We start from the raw sequence: 12875 nt of genomic DNA on the forward strand, positions 1-12875 counted from the left end.
GTACGTAGCCAACCGTGCTCATCGGAGGTGTGGGCAGCGGGTGGGCAAGGACAACAACAAACTAACACGGCACACAAAGTGGTTCTAGCCAAATAAAGTTTTCAATCTAGATTTAAAAAGTGAATATAGCTCCAGTTGCTTCCTAATATCGGAAGGGTGTTGCAGACCGCCGCAGAAGCGCGTAAGATGCAGTGACCATCATTAGACCTCCTTTGCCAGTACCAAAATATAATAATAACAACACATTTTTACTGATTTAAAGCTTTCGTGACTGCAGTAATTCATATTTTTAGCTCTTTCGGTGAAGTCACGTTGAAGGGAAACCATTTTTTATTGTTTTATATATATTTTATTATTTTATTGTGTTCCCTTCAACGTGACTTTACGGAAAGAGCTAAGAATAATAATGACATTAATTTAAAGCTTTCGTGACTGCAGGGATTCATATTCTTGGTTCTTTCGGTAAAGTCACCACCACGTAGAAGGGAAACGATAAAAAAATAAAAATATAAAACAATACAATTAAATCACGACGTTTCGACTGCAACACAAGAAGCAATCATCATCAGGTGTGAAAACCACAGCAATCATCATCAGGTGTGAAAGCCACAGCAATCATCATCAGGTGTGAAAACCACAGCAATCATCATCAGGTGTGAAAACCACAGCAATCATCATCAGGTGTGAAAACCACAGCAATCATCATCAGGTGTGAAAACCACAGCAATCATCATCAGGTGTGAAAACCACAGCAATCATCATCAGGTGTGAAAACCACAGCAATCATCATCAGGTGTGAAAACCACAGCAATCATCATCAGGTGTGAAAACCACAGCAATCATCATCAGGTGTGAAAACCACAGCAATCATCATCAGGTGTGAAAACCACAGCAATCATCATCAGGTGTGAAAGCCACAGCAATCATCATCAGGTGTAAAAGCCACAGCCCTCCCACCCACTCACGCGTCCTACCCACGCAGATGACGTAATGTTGTTAACTCGCCCGCTCGCAGCTGTTTGTAATTAATTAATTATTGTACTAAGCCGTTGTGTCAACAAGCAGCAGGCGCTCAGAATCAATTAATGATCTATTTCATTATTTATTTGTAAGTGCACGCGCCGTACCCACACTGATCGGAGTCACCCACACAACACAGCAGTGCGCCCGATCGCTGTCCCACCGCTCTTTACCCCTCTGTAAGAGCCATGAGACAGAAAGCGAGTGTATTATTGTTTCCGTATATACATTTGATGTACGTCCGTCACACGTTTGTTGACGGACTGGTTATATTCATATTCTTAGCTCTTTCGGTAAAGTCATGTTGAAGGGAAACAATAAAATAACAAAATATATATATAAAACAATAAAAATTCTCACGACGTTTCGACCATAACGCAAACGGTCGTCATCAGGTGTGTCTGGTTATATTTTGATTTGGAATATCCCCAACTGTGTAGAAATCCCCCCTGTGGTTAGACGCTCCGTTGGTTGAACCCATGACGTCACTTCCGGTTTTCACAGCATAAACGGGGGGCTACGGGAAGAGCCGGTGGGAAGCGAGTGGATACAGTCGTTTGACCGTGCGACAGGGATGATACAGCACGTGAACAGGCGATGATATAACTTTAGAAAACGCCCGTTTTTGTGCAACTGAGAAATAAAGAAACGGTTTGATTCAAGACGCCTCAAACACGCGCCAAGACTCTTTTGCTCCGACAAGTTAAGGCGTAGCGCTAACCACTACGCTACAATGCGTTAGGCTTCCACATGCGCGGGTCACGTGACAGATTTGACGTTACAGCTCACTTGCCGTGCAAACAAACAAGCATTATTGAGCTCCCCTAAAAAAAAATAAAGTGTATTTTTATAATGTTTGCATGGTGTACAGTCTGGAAGGTACCCACATGGCAAATTTCAAGTTTGTTGCATGTGGGGAAGTACGCTAAACATTTTGAACAGACACACACAATCACAACTTTGCCTTTTACATATATGGAGATGACGTATTGAGTGAAATGTTTGCTCGCTTTGTTAACGACGCTGCTGCATTCTTTATTGTTTGTTGCTTCTTTAGAGGCGAGCCCGGCCCCCTGCTGAATACTTTTAAGCGCCACATCAACAAGGAGGGTGTAATACAAACCCCCTCCCCGGCGTGTCGCGTGACGAAAGTAGCGGCGGCACATGTGGACGCAGAAGGGCGGCCGCGGGGCTGCATGCTGCCAATAAACTTCGGCGCCGGGTGCGGCCGCGGCCCCGCACGCGATGGCTGCCGGCGGGGATCGCGACTTCGACCGCTGCCAGCCCTTCTTCGACTTCTTCTACGACGACGACGACGATGACCGCGCCTGGGACTTCAACCAGTCCACGGCGCCCGGCGAGGACATTTGGAAAAAGTTCGAGCTCCTGCCCACGCCGCCCCTGCCGCCGAACTGGGCGCGCCCGACGCCGTTGCTGCCCTCGGGCGGCCCGTGCCACGGCGGCACCGCCAGCTCGCCAGACAACGACGCCGAGGGCCCCGGCGCCCTATCGGACCCCATCCACGGCGCGGAAGCCGTGGTGCTGCGGGACTGCATGTGGAGCGGCTTGGACTCGGCCGGAGCCACGCCGGATAAGTCGGCGACCGAGAAGCCGGCCGCCGAGAAGTTGGGGGGCCTCGCCGGCGGCGCGTCTCTGCCCTCCGCGCGCCTGCTCGCGGCCTCCCGCGCCGTGCCCCCGGAGCCGGGTCCCGGCGGCGGGAGCCCCGGGGAGGGCGGCCGCGCGGGGGTCGGCGGAGCGGGGCCCTGCTCCGTCCCGCTCGTGGCGACCTCGGCCGTGGTGGACCCTGCGGACTTGCACGGTGCTTTGTGTTGTGTGTTTTTTTATTGGGTCGTGTGTTAACTTGTTCATCTTCGTTTGCAACAAACTTAAAGTTTTGATTTAAAGCTTTCGTGACTGCAGTAATTCATATTCTTAGTTCTTTCGGTAAAGTCAAACGGTCGTTTGTGTTATGGTCGAAACGTCGTGAGAATTTTTATTGTTTTATATATATTTTATTATTTTGTTGTTTCCCTTCAACGTGACTTTACCGAAAGAACTAAGGATATAAACTTAAAGTTGTCAAGTTAACTTACACGAATGTTGCGTGTGTCCTTGCACCATTTCAACAGGTCGTGCACCTGTGCAAGTTTAGGTTTATAATGTTGAATTCTTCTACGTTGCGTTGCTGACGTGTACACGTTTCCCTTCTGCAGACGACGACGACGACGATGAGGAAGATGGAGAGATTGACGTGGTGACCGTGGAGAGCGTGGCGGTACGCGCCGTGTACAACACAAACACGGTCCGCCAGTACAACCAGCAGCAGCAGCAGCAGCAGCGATCCGCCCCGGCCTACGCATCGCGCGGCCACATCCCGCTCGTGCACCAGCACCACAACCACGCCGCTCCCCCGCCGGAGAATCCCCCGGCCGCCAAACGCTTCGGCCCCGACCCGCGCCCCGCTGGTGCCGCCGTGCCGCCCCTGTCGTACCGGGCCAGGTGGCGCACGCACAACCACCTCGAGCGGCAGCGGCGTCGCGACATCAGGAACGGCTTCCTGCGGCTGCGTGATCACGTCCCGGAGCTGGCGCACAACGGCAAGGCGGGCACGCTGCAGATCCTGCAGAAAGCGACGGAATACTCGCGCACCCTGCGGCGTCAGGAGGAGCAACTCGAGGAGACGAAACGGCAGCTGAAAATTCGACAGCGGGAGCTACTGAAGAGGCTGGAAAGCGCGAGGAACTCACAGGCCAAGCGGTCTTGATTTGCGTCTTGTTTAAAGAGTTTAAACCAAAGGTAACTTTTGTTTTGATATTGGACTAAAGCCTCTGGCAACCAGCACAGTTTAGCCACTTTGCTATTTCGTGATTTTGTATCCACTGTGACCTCGTTCGCAACATGATGCCTTTGAATATTTGACTGCCAAGGTTTGAGTTGATGGGAATGGTTGTTATACCTCAATAGACATTTCTGCACAAATGATGCCTCAATTTTGCAAAGACTGCCATTAATGCTGTTTCATGGCGTTATTCATGTTATTTAAAAAAAAATCGTTGTTTTTGTTATATATTTTCATATATATTTTGCCTACATTTTCCATATAACATGGAAAATGTAGGCACCAAAAAGTTGCTATATAATTACCCAGGGTTTTTGTAAGATTTAGCACGAGTAACTTTTTGTACAAAGTTGTACATGTCAATAAGTGCACAAGTTATATTTAGTAACCTTTTATGAATGTCCTTAAAACGTGGGGTTTTCTTGCTTACTTTGCATGGCTAATAAACTTGGTCTTTTGCAGTTGGCGTGTAGCTGAAAGCGGGCTTAGCAGCTGTAAAAGCATTCATTACAGCACTTGATATACCACAGTATATATGTTTTTCTTATCGGAACATCTAAATAAAGCCCATTATTATTGTTTTGCACCCTTTTGTACACTTGCCTTCACTTAAAAATGCATGGATATCAAACGGATAGAGTGAAACCTTGGATTGCGAGTTTACTGGGTCTGCGAGTGTTTTGCAAGACGAGCAACAATTGTAAGTAAATCTTAATTTGATAAACGAGCGAGGGTCTTCCAATACGAGCAGCACGTTTACACGCTTTGTACTGCCGAGCATCACGTGATCACAACTGATATTCGAGTGCTTTGATGTACGAGTGCTTTGGATTACAAACACGTTTACGGAACGAATTGTGCTCGCGATCCTAAGGTTTTACTGTACTTTTGATTTAAAGCTTTCGTGACTGCGGGGATTCATATTCTTGGTTCTTTCGGTAAAGTCACGTTGAAGGGAAACAATAAAATATATATAAAACAATAAAATTCTCACGACGTTTCGACTGTAACACAAACAGTCATCATCAGGTGTGAAAACCAACGGCAAGAAACATTTGAAAGAAGTGGCGGTTTGTATTTATTTATTTTTAAACGTTAGCACCACGGATAGCGATTTGACAGTTTGTTTAGAAGGACGAGTCCATCTATGTTCAGAAAAGAGGAGGGGGGGAGACGAAAATTTAATGTATGCTGTCTGAAAGCCACCGTAAGCGTGAACAATCAATTATGATCCGAAATGGTTTATCAAATCCTTCCAATGATTGCTAAGCCAGAATCCATCTTCTCGGTTGAAATTGTCTCTGTGTTTGTATATGTGGATAGCCTCATGAACGAATCTCTCATGGTAGCCCGATGGCTCAATGACTCAATTTCCCCCTACCCCGGGGTCCCATCGCTCCCCTAGGGGAAGGGTACTGGGGAGGTCCCTAGCACATCCGCAGGCTACCCTAGCCTGGTGCTCATTTCCCCCTAAGCCTGGGTCCCATCGCTCCCCCAGGGGTAGGGTACTGGGGAGGTCCCTAGCACACCCGCAGGCTACCCTAGCCTGGTGCTCATTTCCCCCTAAGCCTGGGTCCCATCGCTCCCCCAGGGGTAGGGTACTGGGGAGGTCCCTAGCACACCCACAGGCTACCCTAGCCTGGTGCCAATCTCCCCCTACCCCGGGGTCCCATCGCTCCCCCAGGGGTAGGGTATTGGGGAGGTCCCTAGCACACCCGCAGGCTACCCTAGCCTGGTGCTCATTTCCCCCTAAGCCTGGGTGCCATCGCTCCCCCAGGGGTAGGGTACTGGGGAGGTCCCTAGCACACCTGCAGGCTACCCTAGCCTGGTGCCAATCTCCCCCTAAGCCTGGGTCACAGCTTCCAACTTCACACTTTTCTGGCTCCTCGCGACCACCTCGTTCACGTCACGGGTGCCCAACCTTGAATACCCCAGGGGGACATGACGTCACCGTCCCCACCCGCCGTGCAGTGACGTCACTCTCTGACGTCACTGCACCGGAGGGGTGATCGTGACGTCATTAATTAATACTCTACAAAGGTTTGAACACGTTTCTCAGGTTATTCCAATAGTGGGATAAACAGCAGGTGCAAACACTGCTTGATAAACACGATTTTGGTCACGAGATAGACTCCGTGAGACGTAATAACGTGCCAGAAACCCCCGTGTTTTTTTAGTTCATAGTTCATTTATTTGGTATAGCCCTGTGAGCCATTCGGCTCTTGAATCGGGTGCAACCGCAACAAACAAAAAAACATGAACAGGAAAACATCTTAAAGTGACTTTGTGTGACTGTGCAAACAAGGAGGAGGCTTCGATGCCCTCCGTCTAATCGCCCTCGTAATCAATGGCACAGGGCTTCATCTAAAAACATAAATATCTCTACGTGGCAGTGAGTCTCCTGCTCCTCGAACATCTTCGTGAGCCAGACACCGGCACCAGGTGTTGCTGGCCACACGCTGCAATGCAATGAAATGCCCACACTGCCCTGTGCTGTATAGCCTTTTAAATATTCGTAGGGCGCGTACAATTTGTCGCGTGCGAGTCTTCTCATGGCGGGCCTATTGGTATTGGAATATAGGAATTTATGCAAACCGACACACCTGATGATGACCGTTTGAGTTGTGGTCGAAACGTCGTGAGAATTTTTTATTGTTTTATATATATATTTTGTTATTTTGTTGTTTCTCTTCAACGTGACTTTACCGAAAAAACTAAGAATATAGGTTTTACCCTTTTAACTGGCACAAAACACCAATGGAGACTAGGCTCTAAGAAAAGCTGTCTCGGGTGTGGACCAATCAAATTCAAGGACAGTGCATATTATTATCAGAGTTGTCTTTTTTGTTTGCATTTTGACTGCTTGTGTTGTGGTCATTGCAAACATGACGCCTTGAATAAAGGTGTCAGTTTTTGTGCCAGTTAAAAAGGGTAAAACCTATTCCTATATCTTGTTTCTGGCAAAGGAGGTCTCATAACGTATTGGTATTGTTACTACTCACGGAAGTTTAGAACCCACGAAGAATTGTCACGTACGCTTCATGGGAGCACGTGCAGCTGTTGCTCATTGTGAGCCATGACCTATCTGCTGCGGGGTCAGAGGCCTCCCACAAGCCGTTCCCATCACGCTGTCTGGCGATGCAACGACCTGTCTAGAATGTGGGGGGTGGGGGTGGTGATGCCCGAGAGAAGGGGCCATCGGACTTTATTGTCTCTTCTTAAAGTAATCCGTTTATTTTACAGCTTTATTTCTGGCCACGTGGTGGGAGTGAGTCACCGACTCGACGAGTGAGGAGCAAAATCATAACGAAGCTGGCACTCCTGCACGAATGTTTTGTGTTTTCCTTGCAAGCACGAGGAATCCGCAACAACAATATTACTCTTTGGTTCTATTGGGTAAAGTCACGTAGGTGAAAATTTTGTTATTTTATTTTCACCTACGTGACTTTACCCAATAGAACCAAAGAGTATGGATCCTAGCAGTCACGAAAGCTTTAAATCTAGAAACAACAATATTGTCATATTCTTCTTAAATGTTGATTTAAAGCTTCCGTGACTGCAGGGATTCATATTCTTGGTTCGTTCGGTAAAGTCACCACGTAGAAGGGAAACAATAAAATAATACAAATATAAAACAATACAATTCTCACGACGTTTCGACTGCAACACAAGCAATCATCATCAGGTGTGAAAACCACAGCAAGACATTTTTTTAAGTGGCGTTTTTTTTTTACGTTAGCACCATGGAGAGCGATTTGGCAGTTATTTAGATAGACGAGTCCATCTATGTTCGGAAAAGAGGAAGGGCGAGACGAAAATAATGGATGCGGTCTGAAAGCCACCGTAAGCGTGAACAATCAATTAAATGAGATATTGAGTTTTAATTATAAGTTAATATCTTTCTAATGCATTTTCCTACAGATTCCCTTTTTCAAATCTGTTTTGACGGCAGGAATGTTTGCTTATCAGAAATTGGGTTGCCTTCCCAGACATTGTCATTGGAGACGTGGACAGCCCGTGCTGTGCTGACACTCCAGACAACTCACAGACCAGGCCAACTTCAAAATGCAAAGTCAGATGTGGAACCCGACACACGCACACACACACGATGCATAACATCTTGATTTGAATATTTCCTCGATTTGACTTCCCCTGTGCCATTTTAAGGAATAAACATTAGCCACGAATTGATGTTCGCCAATATCATTGCATTCCGGGTTTGAAACGTGACGTTGACAGCACTGAGTCACGGGGGCTGCTGGCCAGCTGCCGCACCGGGAGGTCAAATCTAAGCGACGACCTCTCTGGACTGCCAGTCCAGCTGCTGGCCACTGTGCCAGTGTGCCAGTGGCCAGCAGCTGGACTGGCAGTCCAGAGAGGTCGTCGCTTAGATTTGACCTCCCGGTGCGGCAGCTGAAATCATCGGGCAGGGATTATAAATCTCCCTCCCCCACCCCCACCGCTCTCGACCTCTGTCCACGCAGTTAAGTCGATCGGCAGGTGACGTTCGGTGGGGTAAAAGTATGGCTACTCCCAGACATCTCAGCAGTGTGGGAGCGCCATGGTTGACGAGATGTTAGCTACCTCGCCTGGTACGCAGGAGGTCGTGGGTCGCGGATCCCTACAAATACTCGCGATCATCAAGTTCCATACCCCCCACCCCCCATGGTTGTTGCATCGCTAGCCCCTAAGAGACGGGTGACGGCTTGCCATCCCCTGCCAGACACGCTCAGCCAGTTTTCTCGGGCGAGCGTGGAGGATGGGGTCTGGGATTCTCAACATTGACCTAATTCATGATTATTGACGCGGGGCATGATTGAGTTCAACTGGCTTGGCAATGTGGCACTTTTGATTTAAAGATTTCGTGACTGCAAGCGATTCATAGACTCGGTTCTTTGGGTAAAGTCACGTAGAAGGGAACCGAATAACGGCCGTCGCATTTTTTTTCACACTACCCTTACCCGTGCCAGGCTAGGTGCGCCGCGAGGCCCCGCGCAGAGCGCGCGAAGGCGCGCAGACACCAGGCGTTAGGGGTTCGCAGACCGGGACGGACAATGGACGCTCCGCCTGTGCTCCCCGGCGCACTCCGCTCGCCGCGTGACACCGCACGTGACACCGCACGTGACACACCGCACGTGACACCGCACGTGACACCGCACGTGACACACTGAACGTGACACCCCGCACGTGACACCGCACGTGACACCGCACGTTGACACCGCACGTGACACCGCACGTGACACCGCACGTGACACAGCGCGTGACGCCGTGCGTGACACCGCACGTGACACCGCACGTGACACCGCACGTGACACCGCACGTGACACCGCACGTGACACCCCGCGAGTCCGGCGTGAGACAGCTACACCACCAACGCGCCTGGCGTCGCGAGGAGAGATCCGTCGATAGATGAGCCACCGATGCCTGTGTTGGGCCCCCCCCTCTTGTTCTCAACGGGGCGACTGAATGTTGTTAAGGCGACGGCTGTGTTGTGGCGAGGCACGTGGAGTGACGTCGCTTGATGCAGCGCTGCACTTGATGCAGCTGGCTTCAGGGCCTCCAGAGAGCATCTCGTGGAAGCACGGCGCTACAGAGAAAACGCGTCGCGGTGTGAACACGTGCCGAGCGAGGGCTTACCGTGTACCGGCTCATATTGTTAACGAGCTTATTTGTCCGTCCCAAGGACAGTAAATCTGACATATTCAAGAGAAAAATTGTTCAGCTCATGATTATTAATGAGGGGGGGGGTTGCCCCGAGTGGAGTGACGTCACCCCCTCATTGGTTATTGGGGAGGGGTGCGGCACGTGGAGTGACGTCACCCCCTCATGGTTATTGGGGAGGGGTGCGGCACGTGGAGTGACGTCACACACGGGACACACATTCTTGGCTTGTCACGCGACTGATACTTCACGAACGTTTTCTTGCTCATTTACATTTTTCGCACATTTTCAAAAGCGGCAAAAATAAACAGCTCCCAAGAGGATAGACCGATTTGGCTCCTCGAGGCGATCAGCCTCGCTCACAGACGCACCGCAGTCACGGCAACAGAGCCTAACCCGCCTCCTCCTCCCCCTCCACGCTACTCGCGCAAAGCACAACACACGCATTCGATGCCCAACATTTGGAGCACGCGGAGCGAAACGTCGGACAATCGCACAACTCGGCAAAAGCAACGGGCAAGCCGTGCGGCAGCAGCAGCAGCAGCAGCGCAACCGGCGAGACGCTCGCCGACCACAATGTAAACGCGCACAATCCGACGGAGGTCATTCGGCGCATCTTCACGATTCAGCGAGCAGACCGCGCGGGACGCCCACGTGTCCATCTCGCGGGAATCCGCACTTTTGTTATTTTAGTCCCACTAACAAAGAGCCACCCGCCGTCCCTCCGCCGGCACCCCCCAAGACAAAGGTCCCCCGCGTGGACCTCCGCGGGCCGTCGGGGCGAGCGCGGTTTCGCGAGCGGCGCCTGCGAAAGTCGTCAAGGCTACACGAGTAGGGGGGAGGTGGGTGGCCGGCGCCACGCGCCCGACCGCCTTTGTCTCCCTCGCGGCGATCTTTTTACGCACGGCACCAGGAACTCCTGGGGAGGGGGGCCTAGCACCGGTCCGGATAAATCATCGCTTGCTTGTTGGCCATCGCTCCCCCCCGTGCCGCAGGACTCGCCCACGCGCACACAGCGAGAGCGGCGCGTCTGTTTGGCGGGGCCGCCGGTTAGCACCTCGGCATCTGCAGAGGGGACTGACTTGCTGCGGCCTTCGCTGGGAAAAAAAAAAACAAATAAAACACAGCGAACGAAATCTCCTCGCGTCCGATTGGCGACGGTTGGCTACGTGCGGTGCGAAAGGAGCCCAACGTACATACGGTGCAAAAATTTACGCACCGCCGGGGGAAGCTCCCGCCACGCGGCGACGAAACGTCGGGCATCGCCGTGCGGGGCAGATGCACGGCGGGCACAGCCCGTGAACACGGCGCAGGGACCCGCGTGCAGCCCAGCGCGGATTGTTTCAAGGGAGGCAGAACGTGCGAATGAATACGAGGGAGCATTTACAATGCCACTCGTAGTTTGGATGTTTACATGAGGTCATTTTTTGGCGTGCGATTCTCCAAAGCGAGGCAGGTTTCAGGGCTTGCTTAATATCGGGGGATGCCAGGAGGAGGTGGTGCTGTGGGCTTGTGCCTGAGAAGCATTCGGGAGGTGACAGGACAGCGGTGCATTTAAAAAAACACACACACACAAACCTTGCCGCTGACATCTGTGAGTGTGACTCTCTCGTACGAATGGGTTGTCTCCGGGTTCTCCGGTGTCTCTCCCCGCCACGTGCCACAACTCGTAAAGGGAATTAAAATGGGGGGTGTTTTTTATCGGTTTCCGTCGCTGCTTATTTTCACGGGAATAAAAATACAAAAATTACCACAGCCCTCGAGGAGAGGGGGGGTCCCATCCGCCGTCGGGGTGCGTGTTGCTCTGCTTCCAATTAGCTCCGCCGTGTCGTCGTCGGCGCCGCCAGCGGCGCCAGAGGCACCCACGACACCGCCGCCATCGCCGCCGCCGCCACCACCATCACCGGCGACATGGGGCCATCTGTCCCACAATTTGAGCAGCTGTTCTCCAACCCGAGTCTCGAGCTCCTGTGATGGACATTCCCAGAGTGGTAAATAGTCGGCCTCAGCAACGACGCCACGTCATGCCAACGTCACCGCCGCCACGTGCCCTCCCACGACATCATCGCAATCGCAGAAATAAACCCACGACCGCACGCACCGCAACTACCGTCACAAGCACCGCTACCCATCATCACCGTCACACACGTGCCACAAACAAAGACAACAAAGACCCTCACCCCCCGTATAGCTAACCGCTACAGTATCGCTCCCCACACGTGCCACCACCGACTGTATCACGGGCACCGCCATCACAACCACCACCGTCATGCGCAGATGTAACCACACAAAAGGTGGTAACTGAACGTGTGCCAACTTTCCGTTTAAAATCACCGACTCAAAGAGAGCTGAGAAAATGTGGCCGTTCTGACAGACGGCGGTGAAACGAGGACGCAACAGTAGGCCGGTTTCGTCGGCATGAGGAATCATCAGCGCACCAGCAATCATTGTTCGCTGCTGCCATATTCCCCCGGGAGAACCCTGCACGGAGAAACTTGTACCCCGACACTCTGTGGAAATGCAATTAGCACTCGCCTAGAGGCGACAATTTTTGGGACGGCCGTAATTTTCTCAAATGTCTGCAGCCGGCGATCCGAGTGACATTTGCCGCCCCAAATACCTATTTTTTTTAGCCCGTATTGATGTTTCCGTTCGGAATGGATTTGACCCAGGGCACACTACCGGGAAAGGATGCAGAGTCAAGGATAGCATGTGCGGGGTGTGTACGGTCAAGGATCAAGCGGTGCGCGAAAAGGGAAGCGATGTCAGGACGGAGGTTCGCCAAGAGGAGGGGCATGGCTCAAGACGGACAGCGGGAAGAGATGAGGGAGAAAGGCAGGGAGAGAGGAGGAGGGGGAGAAGGAATGACGAGAGGGTGATGACGATGATGAGAGTGGAGGGAAGACAGAGAACGAATGAGCCAGACGTGCGCTGCAAAGAGCTCTGTGTGTTGTGGAATGGCTTCAGCCGTGGAAAGCTTCTCGAACTACATGGGGGGAAGGGGGGGGGACGGGCGCTCACCTGCCCGTCACGGCTCACCTGCACCCTCTTGTTGTTGTTGTTGTTACACTACGGGTTGAGCAGGGTGCTGCACCTGCCGGAAGGGGATTCTGCCCCAGGTACAGCCGCAGCACCCGAAACGGCTCCGCCCAGCGTGGGGGAGCCCCCGGTCTCCGACACCGCTCCTTGCCGATCTCCGACACCGTCCGTGCGTAGCCCTGGCAACACGGCCGCCGCCACGCCCCAACCCGGGGCCGCTCGGCTCGTCGTGCGTCGGCCCTACGGCGCGTCGTGTTTTTTGTGGTTTTTAACGGATTTTTTTATTTTTTACTTACCAGGTTTAGAGGCCCGCTGA

At 51.7% G+C, this 12875-nt stretch overlaps 1 protein-coding gene across 1 annotated transcript; it reads left to right on the plus strand.

The window, feature by feature from the left end:
• The first annotated feature begins 2098 nt into the window (after positions 1–2098).
• On the plus strand, positions 2099–4445 carry LOC142910375 (N-myc proto-oncogene protein-like). Its single transcript, XM_076059984.1, has 2 exons — positions 2099–2839; positions 3234–4445. The coding sequence occupies exons 1-2, from the start codon at positions 2266–2268 to the stop codon at positions 3782–3784; spliced, it is 1125 nt and encodes a 374-aa protein (XP_075916099.1). The 5' UTR covers positions 2099–2265; the 3' UTR covers positions 3785–4445.
• The last annotated feature ends 8430 nt before the right edge of the window (positions 4446–12875 follow it).

Source organism: Petromyzon marinus, unplaced genomic scaffold (assembly GCF_048934315.1).
Source record: "Petromyzon marinus isolate PM22_M1 ecotype Great Lakes invasive population unplaced genomic scaffold, UKy_Petmar_22M1.pri1.0 PM_G_Scaffold_141, whole genome shotgun sequence".
Lineage (NCBI taxonomy): Eukaryota > Metazoa > Chordata > Hyperoartia > Petromyzontiformes > Petromyzontidae > Petromyzon > Petromyzon marinus.